This window comes from Indicator indicator, chromosome 30 (assembly GCF_027791375.1).
Source record: "Indicator indicator isolate 239-I01 chromosome 30, UM_Iind_1.1, whole genome shotgun sequence".
Classification (NCBI taxonomy): domain Eukaryota; kingdom Metazoa; phylum Chordata; class Aves; order Piciformes; family Indicatoridae; genus Indicator; species Indicator indicator.
Window position 1 is genome coordinate 3,945,180 of NC_072039.1, and position 26,363 is coordinate 3,971,542.

The following is a 26,363-nucleotide window of genomic DNA, read 5'->3' on the forward strand; positions in this document are numbered from 1 at the left end:
CCCGCCCCGCTTTGCTACCGGCTCGGCTCCGCTCCGCAGCCGCCGCAGCCCGCGCACGGCCGAGCCCAGCCCTGCCACGCCCCGCCAGGGGGCGCTGCCGCGCCGCGCTGTCCCGCGCCCGCCCATCGCCTCCGGCCCGGCCCAGCCCAGCCCGGCCTCCCCCCCCCCCCGCCCCGCTCCGCTCCACGCCGGTGCGGCCCGGGACTCTCGCACACACACCTCCCGCCATCCTCTTCTGCGGCTCCCTACGCACTGGGTGGGTCTGTCCAGAATCAGTGCCGCATTAGGCAGCAGCCGGGTTGTAGATAACCCTCTGACATTAGCCCCTGGTCCAGGCCTCAGCGTCTGGTGCGCCCGGGGAGAGGGGAGGGAGGCATTGCTGATATTCCCCGCAGAAGGAGCAGCCGGGGCCGGGACACACTCCCTGCTGTCTCGCTGCTAGGAGTTGGTCAGTGCTGGGGGTCAGCGGGTTGGTCGCCTTCGGTCCCGACTCACCCATCCTGCAAACCCTGCCCGTGCCCCTGCTCTTAATGTAAATACCATCACCCACGCGGGACACCCACCCGGGTGTACACCCGCCCTCTAAATCCCAACCTGCAGAAAGAGGTTCAGGGGAGACCTTCTGCTTCTGTACAACTTCCTGAAATGAGGTTGGAGCCAGGTGGGGGGCAGTCTCTTCTAGCACTTAACAACCAGTAACACAATAGGGAAACAGCCTCAAGTTGGAGCAGGGACAGTTTAGGTTGGACGTTAAGAAAAATTTCTACTCTGAAAGGGTTGTCAAGCCCTGGAACAGGCTGCCCTGGAAAGTGTTGGAGTCCCCATCCCCGGAGAGGCTTAAAAAATGTGTAGATGTGGTGCTCAGGGACATGGTTTTAGTGGTGACCTGGCAGTATTGAACCTGATCATCTTAAAGGTCTTTTCCAACCCAAATGATTCTGTGATTCTATCACTTCCAGCTGGCCCTATGTGTCAGCAGGGCATTGTGAGCGCTCACAAAGCCTACAGAGCAAGAGTGCTTCCCTTCTTTGTCTGCAAAATCTGATGTAAATATGTGTTTACCTTTAGCAATGGCGAGCGGAAAAACCTGAAAGCCAATCCAGAAGTGTAAACACAAGAAATTTGGCTGCATTGAGTTACACCGTCTGGCTGGCTGGAATATAGAGAGGAAATAAAGCATAAACAATGACATGCAAACCAGGCTTTAAAATGAATTTGCTCATTGTAATCAGTCTGTGATCTGCAAGCCTGCAGAACTGATGGCAGTACAGATCCTCAGCTGCTCCAGACTGACGTCTGTGTGTCCACAGCACAGATCCTGACCTGCCTGCCCTCTCCACCTAACACAACCCCTCTGCTCGCAGAAGCCCAGCAAAGCAAGACACGTGTAAGATTGTGTGAGAGGGTGGGTTCTGGGGAGGGCTGAGGTTTGAGGCACTTGGTTTAAACAAAGTGAACATGCAGGTTGGATGCTTTCTCCATCTTGCTACTTCAGTGCCCCAAACCAGCACTCTTAAATCTTGCTAGCTCCTGTAAAAGACACCTTTCTTTTTGCAACACTTCCTTATTCAGCTTCTTATTGTTTCTGCTTTCAACTGTATTTAAAATCATTGTACAGCACCCAGAGCCATTAGGGGATGGTTTATAAATATAATTAATTATCATTATTATTATTATTACAGCTTTACAATCTCTTTTTTCTTTTGCCAAGACCTGCTCCCTAGAGGTGGTTCAAAGCAAGAGGAGTTTTGTCTTGTTTTTATTTGTCCTGCCTTATCTGCCTTAATTAAGTATTTAGGCTCTTCAGGGCAGGGAAGCTGGGTTTTTTTTAAGTCTGCAGCCCTGAACTCAACCAACCCATGTGGCAATACAAAGACTCTGCTGTAAAAATAATATTTATGGCTGCAGTTAATTTGCCTGGCCCCATTTTTAGTGAACAAAGCAGAAGAAAGATGCTCTGAAATAAAGACCAAGTTAAAAGCTTCTTTCTTCTTTTTCTCTATTAAAGAACAAAATAAAAGGAGGAAACAGCTGTTCTTACCAAACAACATCACAAGGTGAGGTGTGACTAAACCAGGGTTGCAAATCCTTGCAGGGCTCCCATTGTGGGTGGATGTCTGTCCATCTGCAGGCTCCACATCAGAATCATGGATTCAGGATGGCCATCTGATAACCAACTCAAAACACTGGAATTAAAAAGCCAGGATGACATCATGGGGCCTTTAATAAGCATTTTTTTATCTATTCAGAGGCAGTGCCTGCATTTCCCTAACTCTGTTAATCTTCTCTTTGTACTGTTTTTCAGACTGCACCCCCTTTACTAGTACATGGTGTATTTTTCACTACAGTATTTAGCAAACATTACACCAAAGTATTTGCCAAATATTTGTGTTCTCCTTCATTTGTTTCCCCCACAACCAGTGTTTATTAGGATTTTGCTCGCAAGGAAAAAAAATATTGATGAAATGGGGCAGAGTGAAAGTGCTGAGGTCAAAGTTGCTACAAGATGAAGAAAAGAACAGCTGGGAAAGGGGGCCCTGGCCTCCCCCTCTGCTGATGTCAGCTCTGTCAGGAGTGGGGTGCAGACCCCTACAGGCAGAGCAGAGACCCACAGGGCTCCCGCATCACCTCCTGGGCCACCTCCCAGATAGGTTTACCAACCTGAGTAAATTAAACCCACGGCAGCAGAAGGAGCAGGAGGGGAAAAAAAGAGAAAAAAAATAAAGGTTTTCTCAGGGTGGTTTTTAATCAGTGGTAGCTGAGTCACCCTAAAGGCTAAAAGAAGCCATCGAAGAAAGCTCCTGTTTACCAAGAGCAGAGAGTCACAGCCTGGTTAATCCCAGTTTTTGAGGAAGCAGCTTTCCTGGCCGCACCGGGAGCCGCGGGTTAGTTCCCAGCAGAGGCAGCACTGCGAGGGCACGGGCAGGCAGCAGCACACAGCGGTGGATGTGCAGCAGTGCAGAGGCTCAGCGGCTCTGCGAAGCTGCCGGTGACATCCAGACGCTAGATTTCTCATTGCCTTTTTTCTTTCTTCGCGTCAGGCAAATGCCTGTTGGACAAGTTCCATCTGCTGTAAACCTCGGTTTCAAGCTTCTCTATAACCCTTTTTCCAGAGGCATGTCTGCACTAGCAAGCTGGGACAAATAATGGTGTGAACAGTCCTGTTTATGTGGCTGCCTGTGCCAAAAAATAGCAGTTATGGGCAATAAGAACACCCAGGATGATTAGAGACCACTGAGAGCTGCCCAGTCCGGGTTCAACCTTTCTGGCAGCCATGTAACTGCAGGTCCTGTAACCACTTCAGTGCAGCAGCTGCACCACCAGCCAGCAATATTTAAAACATGATTAGATGTTATGTTTTTCAACATTATTGAACATTAATTATACCTTAGAGACACAGGAGTGGAACACTGATTCTCCTGGGTCCTGAGGCAGCCTTGTCAATCTGTAGGATGGATTTGAGAACACTTAGGGGTGGTTAAACAGAAAAGCCATCTCTGTGCACCCGGTAGAGGCTGCCCTGCAGCGAGGGTCGCTAGAGTCTAAAATCATCAGGATGTTTTGCTAACACACTTACTATTCCAGAATACAGTAACTGCCTTCCCAGTCAGACCATCACACAAGAGGAGCTATCTGAAGATGGCTGTTGTAGTTCTTTCTCCGTGTTGACAAGCCTCAAATCCATGTGCTGTACCCACGGTGGCTTTTGATCCTCTGATCCTATGCTGCAGCACTTAAAAAACCAATTTGATTACAAAAGGCTCTTTAGTTTTTAATGTAGCTGTATTCTGAACTCCACACTGGTCAGAGGGGAGTGGATTTTCCACAGTATCTGGCCATCAGCCAGCAACAAGGTCTCAAAAGAAAGGGACACTCTTCAAACAGTTGAGTGTTTGACATAAATCCATTGTGTTGGGACTTTTTTTCTTATTTGGTAGCTCTTAATCGCAACAGTTCCAGACATGGTTCATTTGTGGGGTTTATTTTAGTAAGGGGATGTTGGCTGCGTTTCAAAATATGGACATCCACATCTAGAGGAAACCCTGGGTAGTCATCCTACTGGAAATCTGCAGGGAAAAGGCCTAATTCTACTCTACAATTCCTCCTACCCTCAGCTGCTTTCCTCTGGATTCACATCAGCATTGCTGAGAACTGCACAGGGTCCCAGCCACCGAAACCAGCTTCAACAGGGCTGACCATCTGTCTGCTGCAGATGGGTTGTAGCCAGTTAACACATTAACTCCTTTAAACAGGTCTCTGTTAAGGTATTAGCCTTCCAAAACACTGCTCCAAATTCACTGGAGGTCCAACACGACTGAGTTCAACGATGTTAGACTCCAGAGGAATTTGACCCTTCAAGTTCTTCTAACTGGTGTTGCAATTCTGTTAATATCCGGATAGCTGAGAGCAGCTTGGTGTGAGCCTAGCTGTACCTTTGACCCTCCCCATCTGTCTGCTCGAGCAAATGAGCCTTGCTGAATCTCACCAGGCAGCTGGCAAGGTCCTTGTCCCTATCACAGAAAGGAAAGGAGGAAATGTGCCAGCATCCGGTGCCAGTGCAGGGCTCAGCCTGAGTCCACACTGACCCACATCCCTCTCAGCAGCTCACAGGCTAATCTGAGAGCAGGAAGGCTGAAGCAGGGTCAGACCTGTTATGCCAGTGACAAGGGAGACCTTGGGGCATCCTTGCCCATCAAACCAGGTTCTGTGGTGCCCATTCTGCTGCTTCCCAGCAAGACTGAAATCTGCACGTCAACACGGAAACACAAAACAGCTCTTCTGAAAGCAAATAGGGGTGATTGCAAACAGCAGCAGCAAAACACATGGAGGAGGAATTCAGTCTCAGCCCTCCTATGTGTATTTGGTTCTCCAGGGGTTAGTCCAGGCTCTTAAGGCTAGAAGGTAACATTTCCCCCACAAGCCTGGAGAGATAGGGTTTATTACTTTCAAAGTCCTTTTTCCCAGGTTCCTGCCTGATTCTCTCCCTCCTCTTTGCCAGCCCAGGGATTGATCTCAGCAGGGTCACAAGTAAACTTCAAAGGGACTCACACTTGCACTGCTTGTTGAAGACCACGAATGGCACCATGTGAGCCTTATCATTTCCTCTCCTGCCTCCCACATGAAGTAACAGCACCACAGGAACCCTCTGGCTGTCATGCAGCCAGGCTGGCAACAGCAGTCAGACACCAGCCAGGACACACATTGCTCACTGCTAACTGCTTCTGGTTCTTCATAGCTGCCACTGCAGACCCATCCCGCAGGCAGCACAGCTCCAGCACCAGTACCCCACTGCCAGCTGCTCTGCTGGCTACAGGGGAGGGAAGCATCATGGAGAGAAGAGGTAGCCTCAACTCACCAAGTCCTGCACAAAGCCCGGCCATTTGGAGACAACACCAGTGACACTTGCTGCCCTTTACCTACTATGATGTGAAACCCTCAAGTCTCTGAGACTCTCAAGTCTCTGAAACCTCACTGTAAGAATCTGACTGGAAGTGTCTGTTTGAAACCACTGGCCCAGGCTATTTCTACTCTGCAAGTCAGTTTCTTGCTCTCCTTTCCCCCATTGGAGAGGAGCAAAGTGTTTATCAGAGCTCAGCCTATGCCCTCTGTGAAGCATATCAGAGTGGCCCTTGCCACCCAGGCTGGGTCTTGGTGATGAGAACACCACCAAAGGAAAAAGGAACCATTCCAAAGTTAAACTATGCTCCCAAACTGTATATTGAACTTTACGTTGTTCTTTCCTCATTTGTGAAAAGGTTTTGGTGATAGAATCACAGAACCATTTAGATGGGAAAAGACCTTCAAGATCACAAAGTCCAACCATTAACCCAGCACTGCCAGGTCACCACTAAACCATGGCCTTCAGCACCAGAACCACACATCTTTTAAATCCCTCCAGGGATGGGTACTCCACCACTTCCCTGGGCAGCCTGTGATCTGGATGATTGGACTTGATGATCTCAGAAGCCTTTTCCAACTGTAATAATTCTGTGAATCTATGATCTGTGAATAAAATCCTCTGGCTACTCTGAAACCTACATTTCTCAAAGAAACCATTGCAGGTAAATTTTGCAAGTAGCTCTTTCTCCCTTGACTACCAAAATCAGGAGTAACTCAAGACCAGACTGCAGCACAACCAGGCACTCTTTTGACCTAAAATACCTTGATTTCATCATGGTACATGAAATCAGAGTAGCTGTGACTCACTACTGACACCACACGTTTTTTTCATGATGTGAGGGTAAGTAAAACATTAATGAGATTTTACATTGCTGGGTGGTGACACCACAGCTATATGGCACCCAGGCAGTGTTTGAACAGCTGTAAAACCAAGCCCCATTTTCCACTCTAATTTTCCATGCATTAGCAATAGATTTGATTACAACTACAAGCACCTCCAGGTAAGAAAGGTAGAATTTCACTCCTGTAACAACCCCAGCTCCCACACAAACCAAAGTTCCCTCTTGCCAGGTGCTGGGCAAACACAGCTGCTGACACCCCAGTCCAGATGTGGAGACCTGCAGCCCCCTCCAAACCTTTGCACCCTGCCAGCTGCATCCCAGTGCTGTGGAGGCAGCTGGGTGCCTGCTGGGTGGGAATCTCGGGTTCAGGGGGTGATCCGCAGGTCATCCAATTCATGAGGTGCTGATAGGCGGAAGGAGGAGAGAGGGATGCTTTAGGTTTGTAGGCACCTTTCGAGACCACGTCGTCAAATCCTCCTGCAGGCAGCAGGTCCCTGCTCCCCACACAGCAGAGCCCAGGTCCCTCACCAACACATGCAAGGGTACTCCAGCACGTGACTCTCACATGGGGGTGTCTCTATCCCCACAAAAAGCCCCACAGCCCTGGCCAACACGCGTGTGTGCGCGGAGTCCATAGCTCCACCTCCCCACGGAGGGGTCCCTGAAGCTCATCTGCAGCACGAAGACTGGGGGAACGGGGGTGATCTTCAGCCCTAAGCCTTCGCCCGGAGCGGGACCCTGCACTCGCTATGCCGTGCTACGCCGCACCGCCCACAGGCGGCAGCTCCGCGGCCCCGGGGGCGGGGAGCCGGCCCGGGCCGTACCCATAAGGCGGGCGTCCGGGCGGCAGCGCGGCGCATGGCGGCGGCAGCAGCGGCAGCGGCGCGGTGCCTGCGGGGCGTCCGGCGCCTCCTGCCCGCGGGCGCCCGGCGGGAGAGCTGCGAGCTGGCCCGGCTGGCGGGGCCGGTGGTGAGAGATGGGGCCAGGGAGGGGCTGACAGGGCCGGGGCTGAAGCCCGCCCGCCGGCGCGGCAGGGCGGGTGGGGGGATAACGGGCGCGCCGCCGAGATGAGCAGCCGGAGCCAGGCAGCCCCGAGTACCTTGGGCTGGGAAGGAGATCCCGGGCCCCGGCTGTGCTGCCTCTTCCTACCCGTTCCGCAGCCCGGGGTACCCTCCCGCCCGGCCGGGGGCTAGCCCGGTCCCGGTGCCTCCCTTCTCGCAGTCCCTGCCTGCTGGTGGCACAGCTGGAAGAGCACAGCTGGAGGGACACCGCCACCATTCCCTTCTCGGTTGTCACCCACGTGCCCAGGCTTCGCTACAGGACTCCCTGGTGCTGTCCAGCTCGGTCCACGCCTCCTGCTCCAGCGTGGCTTTAACAAGAAGGGTGGTGGGCTTGGGGAGGGGGCCGAGCTCTTAAGTTGCCCTGGGAAACCCGTGCACTGCCCTTGGGTGATAAGCAAGTTGCCTTGCCTAATGCTAGTCCATGGCCAGCTCTTCCAGCAGACTCTGGGTGCAAAGGCCGCCACTGGCTTTCTGCCTGAACGTCCTCCCTGGGCTGCGGTTAGCCTGGAAAGAGATGCAGCTTTTTGTAGCCGGGGACCAAAGGAGCAGCACAGAGCACAGTTTGCAGAGGCTTCCACAAAAGGGAGCATGCACCACAGCCCTGGTCTGAAGCCATTCTCTGTGAAGTTCTGTGCTTTGAATTTTCTACTCTATCCAGTAAATAAGTACCAACTGATGAACTCAGAGAGGTCCTCCCTGACATCAAAGCACTGACCTGCTGTGATCAGGCAGCAGAGGAAGCTGGATGGGTTTCAGTTTCTGTAGCTGAACACAGCAGCCCTAGCTCAGTTCCCTCAACCCTTCCAGCTATGGCAGAACTTCTTTGTGTGCACAGAGAACCTCAAAACCAAACCTGTAACTGTCATTAATTAATACCTATTTCATCTCAAACCCTGTGCTAGAACAACCATGGAGGTACAAACCCCTCCTATGGGAATTATTCACAGCAGCAGGTCAAACATGCCCAGGCCTGGCAGAAGGACTGCATCTGCAGGCAGCAGCAGGAGGTCTGAAGAGAAGTTTTTGTTCTGTTCTTCCTCTGACCCCCCAGGAGCTGATTCCCCAGCAGCACTGGGCTCTCAGCTTGCCAGCTGTTGGGGATAAAGGAGCATGAGCAGATCCTGGGCATGGTCCCTAGCTGTGCCTACCCCTTAGTGGGTATAAATATTTCTTACTCCTGCCACCTGGTTCTGGCTGTGGCACAGTTCTGTGCCTTGGATGCTTGTGGAGGAACTGTGCCCTTGCCAAGGGAAAACAAGGTCTGGAGTATAATCTCTGCTACAGCATCGTTAGCCTTGCTGTAGACCCTGGTGAGGAACAAGCATGCTGGCCCTGATGTCTCTCTACAAGGAGAGGACACTGCAGTTTGGGAGAGGAGTTTTCCCCAGACACACAGAAGTGTGGAAAAGCATTAGGATTTTTTAATTTCCCCCCCTCTCTGCATCTTTCCTCCTAGAAAAGAGGATTTCTAGTGAAGCTGTTAAGTCCCATGCAAACAAGGTCATCTGCTATGTTGGCTGCCTAACGCCAAAATACCACAGGTCAGGTAGAGGTCTTCTTTGAAAGACAAAGCCACTGCGAGCCTGCATGAGTCCTAGAGCTGGCTTCTCTGCCCCAGCTGTCACTGGTGAGCAGGGATGGGTTCCCAGGACAGCAGAGCCCAGGCCTCAAGGTGAGGCATTGTGCTGACACCAGGAAACCCAGCTGTTCATAGTCCAGCTCCTGGGGAGGGTTGGTGTTCCTCAAGCCCTAATGGGTGCTTACCTCACCATCTTCTTCTCCTCCCATCCTAGTTTGTTGCCCAACTGCTGGGGCTCCTGATCAGTGTGGTCAGCTCCATCTTCTGTGGTCACCTGGGGAAAGCTGAGCTGGATGCTGTGACGCTGGCAGTGTCTGTATGTATTCCCTTTTGATTCCCTTTGATTTAAAACAGACAAATTAAGTATCATCAAAAGAGAAGAAAGAACCCAAAACCTGTAGGGATGTGTATGTGAGGACCCTGTGTGTAGGCACAGCCTGATGCAATGCAAACATGGTAGCCACTAAAATGTTCTTTCCTTTCCTGTGAGCTCAGGCAAGAGATGGGAACTGAGCAATCAGTGGTCTGGGCAGGGAGCTGGAGCCTGTGACCAGCTCTCTGGACCTGCCTGAGCTGGGGGTGTGGATGTGGCTAGGAGCAGCACTGTTTGTGGTCCTTTAGATATTTACCTCTTGCTGGAAGATCCTTTTCCACACCAGAGGACAGAACAGACTATTTAGGTAATAAGAATGTGTTATTCTGAAAAATAGTGAAGGGCTGAACACTTCCCAAAACCTTGTAGCAGAACTGTCTCCCCACCCAGCTGGGAGGGACAGAGTGCTTTGTGCCAGGTCCCCTGCCACACTCCCTTGGAACCAAAGTCCTTTGTTTCTCCTGCAGGTTATCAATGTGACAGGCATCTCCATCGGGTCTGGTTTAGCCTCAGCATGCGATACGCTGATGTCTCAGGTCAGTAGCAGCTCCTCCTTTCCTGACTGAACCCTGCCTAACGGGCTTCAGTTGGTGTTTTGTCTCCTGTGCAGTGTGATCTGAGCACAAAGGGTGGAAGGATGGCAGCTTACAGCCAGCAGAGCTGGAGCCTGGTCCTGCCCTGCAGCTCCCAAGGAGCCCTGGTCATGCCTGCACAGGAAGGGGCCGTGATACCCACCTGAGAGCCCGTTAAACCCTACCAGCTTGGCATTAGCCACTGCAGGGCATGGGAAATGCATCGAATCAGCCCCTTGCTGCCCTGGCTCCTGAGCATCTGCACAGCCCCTTTGGTTTCCTGTGGCACTCCCCTTGGTCTTCTCTCTTGGCTCAGACGTACGGTGGCAAGAACCTGAAGCAGGTGGGCACCATCCTGCAGCGGGCAATCCTCATCCTGCTGCTGTGCTGCTTCCCTTGCTGGGCCCTCTTCGTCAACACCGAGCAGATCCTCCTGCTCATCCATCAAGACCCCGAGGTCTCCAGGTCAGGGATGAGACCAAGCCCTTCTGGACCAGGCATTTGTCTGGGCTGCCATGTAGTGTTGAAACCAAGGCTCTGTGAAGCTTGAGCGCAACGCTGCTTGGCTTGGCTCTTGCTTTGCTGTGTTGTTAACTGAGGAAACAACTCTCCTTCCAGGCTAACTCAAGTCTACGTGATGATCTTTATTCCAGCTCTTCCTGTAAGTTGCTGCTAAAGCTGTTAGAAGCTCTCTATCCCTCACTAACATCATGTCAAAGGAGGGAGGGTCTTCCCTGTGTAGATCACAGAACAGCATGGGGTTAGAGTTTTGCAATATGCGCCTTGGCCCTTAACAGATGTGCTCTGGCCAGCAGCTTCTGGCCCAGCAAACATGCTCTTATCCTGCAAAGGCTTTGACTGCACAGCAGTCTCTGCACAGCACATAACTGGTGATGGACGTTGGAACCAGAGGCTCCAGAGCTCGCTCTGAGATAAAGGCTGCACCTTGCTGGTAGCACACAGTCATAGCTGCTGGGCTCCTGGCTTTACTCTGCTTCCTCTAAGCCAGGGAGCAGTACCCTGGGAAACAGGGGCTGCAGGTAAATCCTTTCTTCCAGGGTTTCCAGGAATTCTTGTGCTGATAGATTTCCCATATGGAGACTGATCTCTCTCTGCCCAGTAGGAATGGGAGGTGCTTTTTGTTACTTTTGGCTTTGGGTGCAGGCAGTGCTTGAACCAGAGCAGAGAGGCAGGGTGTTGGGCAGTGTGTCTGGCTGGGGCATCCTGAGAAGGCAATGTGGGGAGCTGAGGGAAGGACCTGTCTGTGAGTGGTGAACAGTAGCTGGCTGCTGATCCATAGTGTGGTGGTGCTGATGAAATGAATCCTGACTTTTGCAGGCAGCATTCCTGTACCAGCTGCAGACAAGATATTTACTAAGTCAGGTATTGTATACCTAGCCAGTTTCTGGGCCACACATTAAAGGTATTCCTAGGAACTTGTATAAAGTTGGGGATCTAAGTTCATCCTGTCCTGGGGAAAGCTGTGTGATGCACAGCCCCCAACCACGCCCTGCAGGGCAGGTAGAGCTGATGGGAACCACCCTTAGTTGGCTCCATTTCCCCATTGCTGCCTCCCAGCTCTGCATTGAGTTGATTGCATAAGCTCCTGAGCCTTCTGAGGTCTAACACAATACAGCTTTACCTGAGACAGGAGCTGCTTTCTTGGCTTTCTCCTTGGGCATTGATTTGTTCACTAGATGGGGCTTGGGCACTGCTGGGGAAGCAAACTCCAAAGTCTCTCCTTGGCTTCCAGGCGATCATTTTGCCTCAGGTGTTGACAGGGATTGCAGCCAACATCCTCAATGTGGCCATGAACGCCTTCTTCCTTCATGCACTGAAGCTGGGCATGGTGTAAGTGTGAGCAGAGGTGGTGACAACCTCTCCCTGGGTGCAGGGGTTTGCTCAGGCCTGTGGGAGGTGTCCTGGGTGCCCAGTTCTGCCACGCTCTGCACTCAGCCAACCAGCCTGGAGAGATAAGGCTGGAGGGAACTGCCCCATACCTGCAGCAAGGCTTGTATGGGTGCCACCAGGTTTCTCCTGCTGTAGCTGAGGAGGCTGGGGAGGATGTCTTTTGTAACCTGCCTGTCTCTCTCCCCAGGGGCTCTGCCTGGGCTAACACAGTTTCTCAGTACACCCAGGCCATCCTCCTCTTCCTTTACGTGTGGTGGAAGAAGATCCATGTGGAGACCTGGGGAGGTATCGTTCATAGCTTAATCCTCCAAGATGGCAACGTCTGGCCCTGGGGATTCGGCACTGTCCTCAGCACCTGCCAAAAGGATTACCATTCCCTCACAGCACAAAGGTGCTGCAGCCATGGCCTCAACACCTTTACTGTAGCACCAAGCACATTCTTGTTGATCATCCTGTCTCAGGAATGCAGCATGGTACAGCAGCAAGACCAGGCTGATATCTTGTGAGCTGTGGTGGTGATTGTCCTCAGGGAGCATCCAGAAGAGCATATCACTTCTCTTGTTGAGGGAGAGTGAGAACATGCATTCATTTTGCTTCACCTCCTCATTATTGCAGGTTGGACCAGGGACTGCCTCCTGGACTGGGGCTCATTTATCCATCTGGCAGTTCCTGGCATGCTCATGATGTGTATTGAATGGTGGACTTTTGAGATTGGGAGCTTCTTGGCAGGTGAGTCCAAATCCTCTTTTTCCTCTGGTTCAACAGATGATTTTCCAGCCATGGCTGACTCTTGAGTGTGTCCTCAGAGCACCTCCTATGAGCAGCCTCCTTTCCTGTAGGATGCTGCATGTGCTAGATGAGAACCCTGTAGTCACTGCCTGCTTGTCAGCAAAGGAGAAGGTTTAGTTCTGACCTGATGAAGAAACTGGTGACTCTTTTCCAGGGCTGCTCAGTGTGGTGGAGCTGGGTGCACAGTCTGTCATCTATGAGCTGTCCTCTGCAGCATACATGGTAAGGGCATCCTGGGGGGATCCCACAAACAATGGCCCTACAGATGAAGGCTGAGGAGGGAAGCAGGGCTGGGAATCTGGAGATGGTGCCAGGCAGGTGATGACTCTCAGACCTGCTGTGCAGCTGCATGCCCAGGAGTGGGCTGCAGATGGAAAATCCCTTTACTGCAGCAATGCCGATTTGCCCTAAATTCTCTGCTGAGGAAGAAGAGAATTACTGCAGGCTGTTGTCACTCAACTCCTTGTCTTCTGCTACTCAGGTGCCTCTGGGCTTCAGTGTGGCTGCAAGTGTCAGAGTGGGCAATGCCTTGGGATCTGGGGATGCTGTGCAAGCCAAGACCTCCTGCATCACCGCACTGCTGTGTGCAGGTCAGCCCAGGTCTTGCAGAAAGGAATAAAGGGCAGTTATCAGCAAATGGTTCAGTTCCCCTCTCACAGGGCTGGGAACCTCCCCCTGGAAACCCAGACCCACTTGTTTGGAACCCATTGGGTAGGGAAGGTGAGACTGGCTCCTCTTTTCTGTTAGGAGCCTGGTGCAAAGGCTCTGGTAGTTGAACATGCAATTTAGTATTCTGTCCTCCACCTCCAGAAGGTAGAGGGGGGGAGCATTGGTCCTGCAAGATGCTGTGTCTGTTAGATGGGAACCCTTTATCTGGAGAGAAAGTGAGGAAAACAGACTTGTCCTCTACTGCAATATCACTTGGAGGTCAGCCAAGTCCAGTCTCCATCACATGAAGCTCCTGAGGTGTGAGCCCAGGTCAGGAGCAGGATGTGCTGCCCTTGAGACAAGCAATTTGACAACTTCTTTTTCTTTCAGAAGTTTTTGCTGTGGTGGTTGCAGTGTTGCTAGGAACCCTAAAGGACGTGGTGGGATACATCTTCACCAGTGACAGGTGGGTTAACAACTTTTTGACTGTTCTTAACTTGGAGGATATGATTTATATCCCAGGAGCTGCTTAGAAGCTGCTAACAGGTAGAGTGCATAAACCTCCCTCTGGCAAACATGTTGCCCAAAGGTTCCTCCTTCCTGCCTGGTGTCCTGGGCAGCACAGATGCTGCTGACACAAGGACACTGTGATGGTGGTACCCAAGCTGCACACATCCCCACAGGTCTCATGGGCTGGGATCAGGCTTTGCAGCTGGCCAAGGGAGATAGGTCAGAACCAGGGTTCCTTGGCTGTGCTGCTTTGCCTGATTGGTGTGTACCTCTGCCCAACAGGGAAATCGTTGTCTTGGTGTCCAAAGTCATGGTCATCTTTGCTCCGTTCCACTTGTTTGACGCGACAGCAGTGAGTATTGCAGAGCATGGAGCGATTCCTGGCTGCAGGCTGGGGTGCAGTGGAGAGTGCAAAGCTGCCTGTAGCTCACTCTTGGTCTGTTAAAATGACAGAGAAGCAAACTGATCAACTGTCCAAGCAGCTGCTTTCATTACCTGTAGCTCCTCAGCATCCCCTGTGCTTATAGTTGCCCACTGGCATTGCTGCCAGTGCTTTCTCCCTCTTTTCCCCTGGCAAGGCTTCAGCTTTTTATTAGCTTGTCAGAGCTGGACCTTCAGAGCCATCAGCTACTCCCAGCAAGGCAGGAGTGCTCATACAGCTCATTAGACAGTGATTCCAGCATGTTTCCTCCTGTCATCCCCCTGGGAGAGGGACCCAGGGAGTGTGGAAGGCACTGTGGGGTCTGCTGGCATGCCTCTTGGTGTCTGCAGCCAGCTCTGTGTTCTGTGCCTTGGTTGGCAGCTGGAACAGTAAGAGCTGTGCTGTGGCTTTGGTTCCTCTTGGCTTTGCAAGAGGGCTCCCCTATGGAAAAGACCTTTAAGCTCATAGAGTCCCAGCTATTCACAGGGCTGTGCCATACCCCCGAGCTCCTGTGCTATGCTTCCTTTCCCTAGGCGACCTGTGGCGGGGTGCTGCGGGGCACCGGCAAGCAGAAGGTCGGTGCCATCGCCAACGCCGTCGGCTACTATGGCATCGGCCTGCCCATCGGCCTCTCCCTGATGTTTGCAGCTAAGATGGGGGTCTTAGGTACGTGTGGCCTCCAGCTGGCATCATAAGCTGCCAGCACTGCTGTTGGGCCAAACCCTGCGCCCTGAACTCAGCCCTGGAGCTTGTGCTCAGATCTTCCTTTGTAAGGGTGGGACTGAATTGCACACTGAGGTGTTAAGCTGAGGCTCTGAGTAACCTCCATCCAAAGGGGCTGACATGTCCCAGCATATCCAGGCTTGCTCACAGCATAGGACCCCTCAGGAGCTGTTTCCTCTTCCGTTGAGACATGGGACAATAGTCTGAGCCCACTGAAATCACACAATCAAAGAATGTTAGGGGTAGGATGGGACCTCCAGAGATTGAGTCCAACCCCCTGGCAGAGTAGAATCACCCAGGGCAGCCCACACAGGAATTTTGGCAAAACCAAGCTTTTCTCAAGCCCTCCCTGACTTACCTTTACATTGCTGCAGGTCTCTGGGTGGGGATGATTGTTTGTATCTCTTTGCAAGCCCTTTCCTTCTTCGCTTTTGTCATGCGCATGGACTGGAAGAAAGCTGCAGAAGAGGTGAGACTTGAACTTCTCTCTAGTGACTTCTGAAAGGTATTGAGCTCCTGTCCCTGCACAATGCCACAGCTCTCTGGGGAGAGGCAAAAGGGCAACTGGATCTATCCCTGTCCTGTCACAGAGGAGCAATTTAGTGCTGCATCTGCTTGCTTTGGGAGAGTGGAGGGAAGAGGCTCAGGTTTGCTTGGCTGGGCAGGACACCCACTTCTGGGAACAGCAACTCTTCCACGTGTTTTTAGGCTCAGGTCCGAGCTGGACTGAAAAAACAACTGGAAGATGTGAACTCCAGTGGCCCAGCTTCTAACAAAGCATCTGCTGTGGGTATGTAACCAGGCCTGACAACAGGGAGGGAGCCTGAATTCTTCACCCAGCCCTTCCTTCAGAGTTGTGGCAGCCATGTCTGTCCTGCAGGCCCAGGTGACTGGGAAGAGTACAGGGGCTGCTGCTTGTCCCCAGACAGTGGCACTTAGTAATGGGGCATAGGATACTCCATGACCCCTGTCACTGTCCTTGGCTGCTCCAGGGGAGACCCTGGACTGCCAGACAGCACCTGCCTTACCTGGGAACACGTGCCACTTTGCTGTGGCATGTTCCAGTCTCCCTGAGCCTTGGAAAAGGACCCTCAGGGCTGTCACTGGTGTTTGTGCAGCATCAGACTGGGCTGCCTTGACATTAGAACTCAGCTTCCCTGCAGCACTCCCCTTTCTCTTACCCAGATTACGTCTCCGTGGACACAGACACTGTGGACACTGTGGTCCTGCCTGAGAGCATGGTGGGAGGCGAGAGGCAACCTGACCAGCAGCTCATCACACAAGAGGAGCTGGTTGTCATCCCTGCTCCTCCTGCTGTGGTGTGGAAGGCTGTGCTCATCCGTCGAGTGCTGGCTGCTGCTGCTGCCGTGGCTGTCCTGCTGGTGGGCGTGCTGGTGCGGCTGCTGACTGGCAATGGCTAGAACCAGGGACACTGGAGAGCTGTGCTCAGAGCAGGAGTCCCAGGAGAATGGTGTGAGGGAAGGAATTCCCCCTCAGTTCCTTGTAAAGAGGAACTTTGCTCTGTTTCTGGTTAACTCACAACATTTTATCCCACATGTAGTGTTCCTAAAGGAGGGTGAGGGGTGTGCCACCACGGAGGAAGTGCCCGAGAGCTGGTTCCTCTCCTGCACTGCACTGGGATGTCACTTGGCATAGGTGGGAGTGGATCCTGGGGCTGGCCTGGAAAGGAGAGGGGGATTGTGTGCTGCTGCCCTGCATCCTCCTCCCTGGGGGTGTTTGCCTGTGCCATTTGCTAATGGCAGAGGCTCTTGCTGCCCACAGCACCAGTCTGTACCTGCACCTTGGTGTGGCAGAACCCACTTGCTACTGCTGCAGCAGCACAGAGCCAGACTGATGTTGTTGGAAGCTGGCTAACTCCTCTGACTGCTGCTGGGGCATGAGGTGCTGGCTGCTGGCCCTGCTCTCCCTGCTGTTTGGGAGGCACAGGGCCTAAAGCAACTCTTCTTTGCACTTTTGTAAGGTGGGATTTTGATACAATAAAGTTTTCTGAGTAAATGTTGAGCTGTTAACATGGTGTGAGTGTGACCCTGGCCATGGGCACGACTGAGCTGTTGGAGGAGAAACATGTGCCTGGTTTGTGCAGCAGGATGGGCTTGCAAAAGGCATAGCCTCCACCTCCTGGGCCTGTTTTAGCTGTGCTCATGGAGCACACTGCTCCCCTCGGGTACAAAACCAGCGGCTTTGCACCTTGATTGCTCCTACACCCTTGCTGAGCCACACCGGAGAGGTTGATGCACAACCCTACAGAGTCACCAAGGAGTCACCATCAGTCTTAATGTAATGCCCCAGCAGTGCCTGTTCACGTCTGCCCAGTGCTTAGCCCCTCTGGCCCTGCAGCTGTGTGGCAGCAGCAGGACCCTGGTGGTGTGGCCCATGTTCAGTTGGAGGTAAATCCCATGCATGGCTGGTCCATGCCACAAGCTGTCCTGGCACACAGTGCTGTTTGCTGTTGGGCTGGGAAGGAAAAGATGGGACATAAAGGAGTGTGAAATAGCACCAGCCCTGACCTCAGCAGCCTCTGCACAGCATCCTAGTAGGTTTTGGATGAGAGCCTGGGAAGAGGAGGAAGCCTGCATTGCTCTGCCCCATGGGCAACCCCAGCCCACCTCCTGCTCTGTGCAGGAGAAGATCTGCACCACACCAGCAGCTCCCCTCCACCTTCCCTGTGTGGGCCAAGGCAAGATGCTATATTTGGCCTGGTGGAGTGCTGCCAGTGAAACCCGACGCTGCGGTGCTGACAGATGAAGCCAATCGAGCCGGCTTGCCTTGGCCACCACCACACCATGATGAGAGGGGCTGAGTCAGGCAGTGGCCCTGCCACTGCCGGCAGCAGCTCACGGGAGACCGCACACAGCCCCACGAATCCTCCAGCACCGCTGGCAGAGGAGCCCAACCCTGCAGCCCACCAGCCAGCGCTGCACCCAAGCGTGAGAAAGGTAGGAGGGCTCGTGGGAACAATTCTGGAAGGCTCAGCCCCTACCCTGGCTCAAGCCTTGCACTACACATCTGGGCTTCCCCGTGCTGCCCACAGCCATGCACAGGACCCTCAGTGGGGCTGCTCAGCTCCGTGCCCTGCCGTGACCCCCTGGCTGCGCTGCCCATCACCAGCGCCGCTGCCGGCAGCACGTCGGTGGCTCGCCCGGCCCCGGCTGAAGTTCACCCTGCCGTGGTTACACATTGCTCACCCTGGCAGAGAGGTTTTAACAGAGTGCAGAGGAAGAGCCTTGTTTCACTCCCTGGCAGAGCGGCAGCATGAAGCAGACGAACGCCCCTGAGGAGAACTGCTTGAGCGAGGCCACGGCTGCCGGCCAGCAGGAGCCCCTCGCCTGCAGCAGCAGGAAGAAGCGCCGCGGGTTGCAGCGCCTGGTCCCGGACAACTTTTGGGAGGACACGAAGAACCTGCTGGTGCTGGCGGGGCCACTGGTAAGGACCACGGGAAGGGAGAGCTTCCCCCAACATAGCCACCCCTGCTCACCTCCGTCTCTGTCCTTCGCTTCTCCTCTTCCCTACACTTAGATCCTGATCCAGCTGCTGATCTTCCTCATACACCTGGTCAGTTCCATATTCTGCGGCCACCTGGGCAAAGTCGAGCTGGCCTCTGTCACGCTGGCCATCGCTGTAAGCATTCCTGGGGGCTGCCCCGGCGCTGAGCACCAGCTGCCGCCCGCTGGTACTGGGATGGGATGTGGGAAAGGAGGTAGACAAGGACGGAGGAGAATTCAGACTCCCACCTTTCCTTTAGCCTCTCCCCCTCCCTATAAATCGTCAGTGCTCACATTTGCTCTTTGTTTTTCCAATTCCTCTTTCCAGGTTATAAATGTCACTGCCATCTCTGTAGGCTATGGTTTGTCTTCAGCATGTGACACTCTAATATCACAGGTGGGTAAGAGATGCTGGAACTTGTCCTGAGGACAAGAGGTTTTCCAGTACCAGAGCCCTGGCTGCACCTAAAAGCTGCAGAACCTTGTCTTCAAGCAGCAATCCTGCCCCAGGCAGCTCTGTGCTCCCCTTGAAGGACCAAATCCCTCCCCTGGGTGGTCTCCGGGGTGGTCAGAGCTGCTCCACGGGGTCCCCGTCCCCTCCAGCATTGGTGTGCTGCCAGCACAGCAGAGCTCACCACCGTCCTCCCACCCTGCAGACCTATGGCAGCAAGAACCTGCTGCGTGTGGGGGTGATTCTGCAGCGTGCCACCCTCATCATCCTTCTCTGCTGCTTCCCCTGCTGTGCCATCCTCATCAACATCGAGCAGCTGCTGCTCCTCATCCACCAGGACCCCGAGGTCTCCAGGTCGGGTGGTGCTGTGGCCCTGACACCACTGCCTCGTCCCTCCTGGCACGGTGGGGCTGCAGGGAGGGTGGCTGCTGCCATGGCCCTTCGTTAGCCATGCCTCTCCTCTTCCCCCAGGTTAACCCAGCACTATGTGATGGCCTTTGTCCCTGCTCTCCCGGTGAGTCCCTGTGGGCATCCTGGGTGCTGGTCAGGCACAGGAACCACCATCCTGCTCCTCTTTTCCACTGCAGCAGCACAGCTTCATCTCACCCCCCATTTCCTTTTCTAGGCTGTTTTCCTGTATAACCTGGAGACAAGATACCTGCAGAACCAGGTGGGTCCTGCAGCCCCCACAGCTCCAACCATGCTCCCAGGGTTTTCGTGCTCACCATTGCTGGTGGTGAGGCAGTGTTTCTCTATGCTGGATACCCTGGAGCAGCTTTGACCCTGAAGATCACCCATCCCACAGCCAGCTGTACCCACCTGCTGATGGACCTCCCTTCATACATCCCCATGTCAGGGATTTACCTCCAACACATTCATTTTACAAGCAGTAGACACCATCAGAAGTTCACTTTTTTGGCTGGGGAAGCTGCTAAGCTTGGAGTTGTCAGAGACCTTCTCACCTGTCTCCAGTAGCCTTTGTGAAGGCACCATAGCCTCCATCTCCTGCTCTTTGCAGATGATCATGTGGCCACTGGTGCTGAGTGGGATCATTGGCAACGTTGTCAACGTGATCGCAAACTGTGTCTTCCTCTACGTCTTCCACTTGGGCATCACGTGAGTAGCACATCCATGTCCCACAGATGGGTAAACAGGACACCTGACAACAGGAAAGGGACTCCTTGGGGAAGTCAGCACCACCAGGCCCTCCTGGGGGCACAGCAGGGCGTTATGCTTTGGCACCCTGAGCACACACAGGGTGCCAACGACCTTTCTCCTGTCCTTTCAGGGGGTCTGCCTGGGCCAACACGGCTGCTCAGTATGCACAAGCCATCTTCTTGTTCCTCTACATCGTGGGCAGGAAACTCCATGTGAAGACCTGGGCAGGTAAGGACATCTCTGGGCAGGTAAGGACATCATCTTCCCAGCTGCCTCTGGGTCTTGTGTTCTTGTGTGCCTCTGTGTCACTCGAGTGTTTGTGAATCTTCCACCACATCCACGAGGTGAATTTTGTTAGTCCTGATGGTGAAACATTAACCTCAGGCCAGGATGCCGTGGGAGCGCTGCTTCGGTGGCAGCACATCACGTGCCAGCGCTGGCAGGACACTGTACTGGGCAGGAAACTTTAATTCTGGAGAAGTGAATCTTTCTGAGCCTCAGTAGGGGTCAGCCCCAAAGCTGGATGGGTGCTGACGTAAGCACGAGGGTGTCCTCAGGCACTCTGCTCCAGGAGAGATGAGCTGAGGGTTGCACTGCTCTGTGGCCCACAGGATGGCATCAGCAGAGTGTGCATGTGCTGCTGGAGGTCCTGTGAAGCTGAGGAGTGTTGTCTTGCTGGCTCTGTAGAGAGGAATGACACTTCTAGATGTCTTGGATGCTCTCAAGGATGTAACATGTGGCTGGTCTGGTCATCCATCAGTGACATTTCTCCTCTCCTCAGGCTGGTCCAGCGAGTGCCTGCTGGAGTGGGACAGCTTCACCGCCCTGGCTATCCCCAGCATGCTCATGATGTGCATTGAGTGGTGGACTTACGAAATTGGGAGCTTCTTGATAGGTCAGTGGAGGTCAGGGGGGAGCTGCAAGGAGGTGGACAGAGTGTGAGCCAGAGCAGCATCAGCAGTAGTCACGGGGGCTGAGAGCAGCTCTCCATGGGGCACCCACACCCAGCGCTGACTCTCTTCTCTGCCCCAGGCCTGCTGAGCGTCGTAGAGCTCTCTGCACAGTCCATCATCTACGAGGTGTCTGTGGTTGCTTTCATGGTAAGGGCTGGGGGCTCCCTAGAGAGAGTTCTGGGACAGACACCCAGCCAAAATCAACTCCAGCAAAGCTTGCTCTTCCCCAACTGCACATCAGCCTCTTCCTGCTCCTTCCTGCCTTCCTATAGAGATGTTTTAAATTAAATCCTGAGCTCTGTCCCCCTCTTTGCTGGGTGGTTGCTCTGCTGTCTCCTGTCACCATTGCTGGGCACAGCGATGACTCTGTTATCCAGGGACAGAGGTGATCCTCAGCCTTGTGGTTACAGATCCCTCTGGGGCTTGGCACAGCTGCCAGCGTGCAGGTGGGGAACGCGTTGGGTGCTGGTGACTTCGAGACAGCCAAGAGATCTTCCTCCACCAGCCTGCTCTGCACAGGTCAGGCCACCCTTGTGCCAGGAAGCCTTTGCTGGACCCCTTTCAGGCACAGCAGGAGCAGGGAGCGTTTGCAGTCCACTGCCTGTGGCACACCCCCATGTCCCCTTTTTACCCCTGCTCTCTCCAGCTGGCTGCTCCCCATCACAGCCAGTCTGGGCCCAGTGCTTTGCTCTGCTTTTCAGGGGTGTGTTGTGTAGCTGTGGGGGCCATTCTAGCTGCCACGAGGAACATGCTGGGATACATCTTCACCAACGAGAAGTGAGTGACCCCCAGCTGCTGGCCTCGGCTCATGGAGCTTTGTTCCCAACAAAAATTGTTGGCTTTTCTCTGTCGCCAGGGAGATTGTCGACTTGGTAGCCTGGGTCATACCTGTCTATGTTGTCTTCCACTTGTTTGAAGCCATGTGTGTAAGTCCCTGGGGATGCTGCAGGTTTTGATCAGCTGCACTGCAGGTCAGTTGAGGGTCCCTCAGGCTGCAGGTGAGCATCAGCACACAGACCAGGACCTGGCAGAGCTCCTGGGACCACCCCTTAGAAAACAGCACGTGCAGAAAAAGATGATGACCCACAGGACTGGGCAGGGACACAGCAATAGCTGGGCAGAGGCAGGGAGCTGGCTCATCACCAGGCTGGTTCACCAGCACCCCCCCCCCCCCCCCCCGGCTATGGCACAGCCTAGAATTCAGCTGAGGCTGTGCTCCTAGCCCTGCTCCCAGCCCCTCTCTGTCTCCCTCACAGGGTGCCTGCAGCGGGGTGCTCAGAGGCATAGGCAAGCAGAAATTCGGTGCCATTCTCAATGCCGTGGGCTACTATGGTGTGGGCCTGCCCCTGGCAGCTGTGCTGCTGTTCGTGGCCAGAATTGGAGTCATAGGTACTCACCCAAGGGCATGCAACTCTGCATGTCCCCAAGCCCCTTGGAGACAGATGTGGCTCCCCTGGCTCCACTCCTGGCTCCTCATGACCCTCCTTGTCTGGCTCTGCCCTCCTGCTTGGCTGGGGGCTGGGCACACTGGGTTGGTCTCTGCAACTACCAACAGCTTCTAATTGCACTGGGAAAAAGCAACCACGGCCAGCTCTGCCAGGCAGCCCCACAGCACAGGCCCACAGCCACCCCCTGCCCCTGTGTCCCTGCTGACCTCAGTGACATTCCCTCTCTGGGCTCACCAGCTCGGTTGGGTTTGCTCTGCCATGGCACCCGGCTGACCCTGGCGTGCCCTCTGCAGGTCTGTGGCTCGGCATGCTGGCCTGTGTCTCCCTGCTCTGCACCTCCTTCATCGTCTACATCTGCCGCATGGACTGGAGGAAGGCAGCCGAGGAGGTAAGCGCTGTGCTCCTGGTGCTGTGCTCATGGCGCTGCGCTCCTGGTGCTGTGCTCATGGCACTGCGCTCCTGGTGTCGTGCTCATGGCGCTGCGCTCCTGGTGCTGTGCTCATGGCGCTGCGCTCCTGGTGCTGTGCTCATGGCGCTGCGCTCCTGGTGTCGTGCTCATGGCGCTGCGCTCCTGGTGTCAAGCTCATGGCACTGTGCTCCTGGTGTCGTGCTCATGGCGCTGCGCTCCTGGTGTCAAGCTCATGGCACTGCGCTCCTGGTGTCGTGCTCATGGCACTGCGCTCCTGGTGTCGTGCTCATGGCGCTGCGCTCCTGGTGTCAAGCTCATGGCACTGTGCTCCTGGTGTCGTGCTCATGGCGCTGCGCTCCTGGTGTCGTGCTCATGGCGCTGCGCTCCTGGTGCTGTGCTCATGGCGCTGCGCTCCTGGTGTCGTGCTCATGGCACTGCGCTCCTGGTGTCGTGCTCATGGCACTGCGCTCCTGGTGTCGTGCTCATGGCGCTGCGCTCCTGGTGTCGTGCTCATGGCGCTGCGCTCCTGGTGCTGTGCTCATGGCGCTGCGCTCCTGGTGTCGTGCTCATGGCACTGCGCTCCTGGCACTGCGCTCCTGGTGTCAAGCTCATGGCACTGCGCTCCTGGTGCTGTGCTCATGGCACTGCGCTCCTGGTGTCGTGCTCATGGCACTGCGCTCATGGTGCTGTGCTCATGGCACTGCGCTCCTGGTGTTGTGCTCATGACACTGTGCTCATGGTGCTGTGCTCATGGCACTGCGCTCCTGGTGTCGTGCTCATGACACTGCGCTCATGGTGCTGTGCTCATGGCACTGCGCTCCTGGTGTCGTGCTCATGACACTGTGCTCATGGTGCTGTGCTCATGGCACTGCGCTCCTGGTGCTGCGCTCCTAGTGTCATGCTCATAGCACTGAGCTCCTGGCGTTGTGCTCCTAGTGCCATGCTCATGGCGCTGTGCTCATGGCATTGTGCACATGGCACCGTCCTCTGCAGTGGGAAGGGCCTCAGCACCTCCAGCTGGGATGACAGCAGGATAAGGCAGCATCATGGCCTGCATCCCAAGGAGCAGCACTGCCAAGGGCTGTCTTCCAGTGTTCCCAGCAAACCCAAACCCAGTGCTCCTGTGACTGTGGCCTCATCCCTGTATTCAGCTCCCTCCCACGTGTACTCAGTGACCTCGAGGTTTCTTTTTGCACCTTGTGCCACCCTTGGTCAGGGTTATGAAGCTCAAAGCAGATGAAGTGAACTTCAACCCTGCAGTCCTGAGCACCACCTTGTGCCCAGACAGCTCTGGGGTTCCCACCAGCCAGCATCTCTCTCAGCTATCTTTCAGCTGCCAACTGATGAGCCCTGTCCTCTGTGGGGATTTCCTGCTCCATGTGCTAAATCCATCATATTTCCCTTCCCCAGGCTCAGCGCCGTGCAGGAGTGACCCAGTCACTGCCAGAGGAGCTGAACCCAGGCCCTGAACCCTCCTGCAAGGAGCTTCCCTCCGACATGAAGCCAGCCCCACTGCCCCACGCTTACCCCCCCACCAAGGTTGTGCAAGGCTGTGTAGGTATGGCTAGGAGCTGGGTGATGGTGGGTTTGGGTCCAAGAAGGCTCTCTAAGGATTCACATAAGCGAGGAACAAGCCCACGAAATGGGGGTGCAACATAGTGCTGGTGATGCCCACAGGTACTGAGAAGACAGTGACCACAAGGGTGGGCTGGGGAGAGTGATGGAGGCTGGTGAGGGACAGGGCACCCTGGGCAGTTCTCACCTTGTAGACACCAGGTCCCACCGAAGCTCTATCAAGGACTGGGGATCTCCATGCTCTGGGCTGCTCATAACCTGCTTTCAGACAATACCCTCCAAGAAACCCTTCAATCCCCCCAGCAGCCCCCAGTGAGGCTGCCCCATTCTCCTTGTAGCAGGATGGGACGCACAAAACGGCGTCACACTCACGGGCATCACCAAGATGGAGGGACCAAGGTACCAGCTGGACCCCCAGGAAGTCACACTTGCCACATCCTATCCAGCCACCACCGTGGTCACCAAGGAGCTGATCATCCGGCGCGGGCTGGCAGCAGCTGCAGCCCTTGGGGTGTTTGCCCTTGGCATCGTCATAAAGCTGATGACCAGCAAAGACTGACTGGCACCAGGGACTGTGGGGACTCTGGGGGCAGCAGCCCCTCCTGATGGGTGGACTCTCAAAGCACAGCCTGGCGAGTGAGAGAATCCAGCACACACCTGTCCCATGGGAGCCAAAGGGCCCTCACCTGGATTTGGCAGCATCTGCTCAGCCTCCGCTCAGGAATGGGTCCTGTGGCTGCCCCAGAGCCCAAACCTCTGCTCTGGGGTGCCTGATGCACTCTGAGCATGTGGATGATCCTCTCCAGCCCATGCTGCTGGCTGGCACCCACTGACTGGCACCGAGCATGGCCTGGCTCACACCACTGCTCCATGCCAAATAAAGGCTAAACCCAGCTGGACTCAGCATGGCTCCTTTGGGTGAGGCTGAGGGCAGGAGCAGGGCAAGATCTGACGCAGGGAGCTGCAGCCCATGTGGGAGCCTGGAGCATGTGGGGCTTGCCCAGCTCTGGGTGGCTTTCAGAGTAAACCAAAATTTTTATTCAAGTGTAAGTCAGCTTCCAGTTACAAGTTTGGAGGTAAATGAAACCATTAAAGCAACAACAAAAAAAAAAAAAAAAAAAAAAAAAGGAAATTCGATGACAGGTGAGTTGGGTGGTGCTCAGCCACTCTGCCCAAGGTCTTCCTCAGACCTGGGACTCCTGGTCACAGCAGTCTTGCCCCCAGCAGCCGCAAAGGCTTTGCACCAGTGGTGCGATGGCCAGTGGTGATCCTCAGGTCCTTGGGACAGAGTGTGGCCACAGCTCAGAAAACCTCTGCTGTCACCTCAGGTAGCCATTGCACACCCTAGATGGCTAAAAGTGTTTTCCCCTGCAACAAAACATCCCCTGTTCAGTCATGAGCCCTTTCAAGGACCAGGTGTTACAAGCTGGGACATGGTTTAGTGGGGACCCGTCAGTGCCGGGCTAATGGTTGGACTCAATGATCTTAAAGGTCTTCTAAGCAAAACTGTTCTATGGTTCTAAGTTCTTAGAGGCTCTTTCCCTCTGCTATGGGCAGGCTGCTGGGGACAACCAGTCTGGCCTGTTCCCATCAATAAGATCAACATTTTGTTAGGCTTAGTGCTGGTGGGAGGCAGCTCTGTGGGGATCAAGCAAGGCATTGCGTAGGTGAGAGGCTCAGTAACAACAGACTTTGTTTGGATGCCCTCCTTGTGACAAAGGAGGCCAAGAGGCTTTAGATGGGCTCCTGCTTGCAAAGCAGGGCAGATGCTTCCTTCTTCCTTCTGCCACCACTCTCTGCTGAGGCATGACCCAACAGTGCAGTTCCTGTTTCAAGCAGGAGCTAGAGCCCCCTGCCCAGAGCTGCTCTGCTTTGGGTGCATTTCATTCCCTGCTGCCTCAGAAGTGATGGAATTGCAGAAAAAATTTCAGCACTAGGACTGAAGGGAGTGAGTGGCAGGTTACAAGTCCAGACTGCTGATCACCCCTCTACCGTGGTGACAGCATCTGGAGAGGCCCCAAAACAAGGCTGAGTCCC

At 54.4% G+C, this 26,363-nt stretch overlaps 2 protein-coding genes across 2 annotated transcripts; both read left to right on the plus strand.

The window, feature by feature from the left end:
- Positions 1–7,100: 7,100 nt before the first annotated feature.
- Positions 7,101–16,250, plus strand: LOC128977067 (multidrug and toxin extrusion protein 2-like). The gene is made up of 17 exons (XM_054394535.1): positions 7,101–7,211; positions 9,097–9,198; positions 9,723–9,791; positions 10,144–10,292; positions 10,446–10,488; positions 11,166–11,210; positions 11,581–11,678; positions 11,926–12,023; positions 12,354–12,467; positions 12,682–12,749; positions 13,009–13,117; positions 13,566–13,641; positions 13,968–14,037; positions 14,640–14,772; positions 15,204–15,298; positions 15,538–15,619; positions 16,015–16,250. The coding sequence occupies exons 1-17, from the start codon at positions 7,101–7,103 to the stop codon at positions 16,248–16,250; spliced, it is 1,698 nt and encodes a 565-aa protein (XP_054250510.1).
- Positions 16,251–17,633: 1,383 nt separating this feature from the next.
- Positions 17,634–24,885, plus strand: LOC128977068 (multidrug and toxin extrusion protein 1-like). The gene is made up of 19 exons (XM_054394536.1): positions 17,634–17,786; positions 17,882–18,019; positions 18,094–18,273; positions 18,367–18,468; positions 18,661–18,729; positions 18,989–19,137; positions 19,255–19,297; positions 19,409–19,453; positions 19,802–19,899; positions 20,072–20,169; positions 20,723–20,836; positions 20,974–21,041; positions 21,305–21,413; positions 21,596–21,671; positions 21,751–21,820; positions 22,151–22,283; positions 22,636–22,730; positions 24,162–24,309; positions 24,665–24,885. The coding sequence occupies exons 1-19, from the start codon at positions 17,634–17,636 to the stop codon at positions 24,883–24,885; spliced, it is 2,109 nt and encodes a 702-aa protein (XP_054250511.1).
- The last annotated feature ends 1,478 nt before the right edge of the window (positions 24,886–26,363 follow it).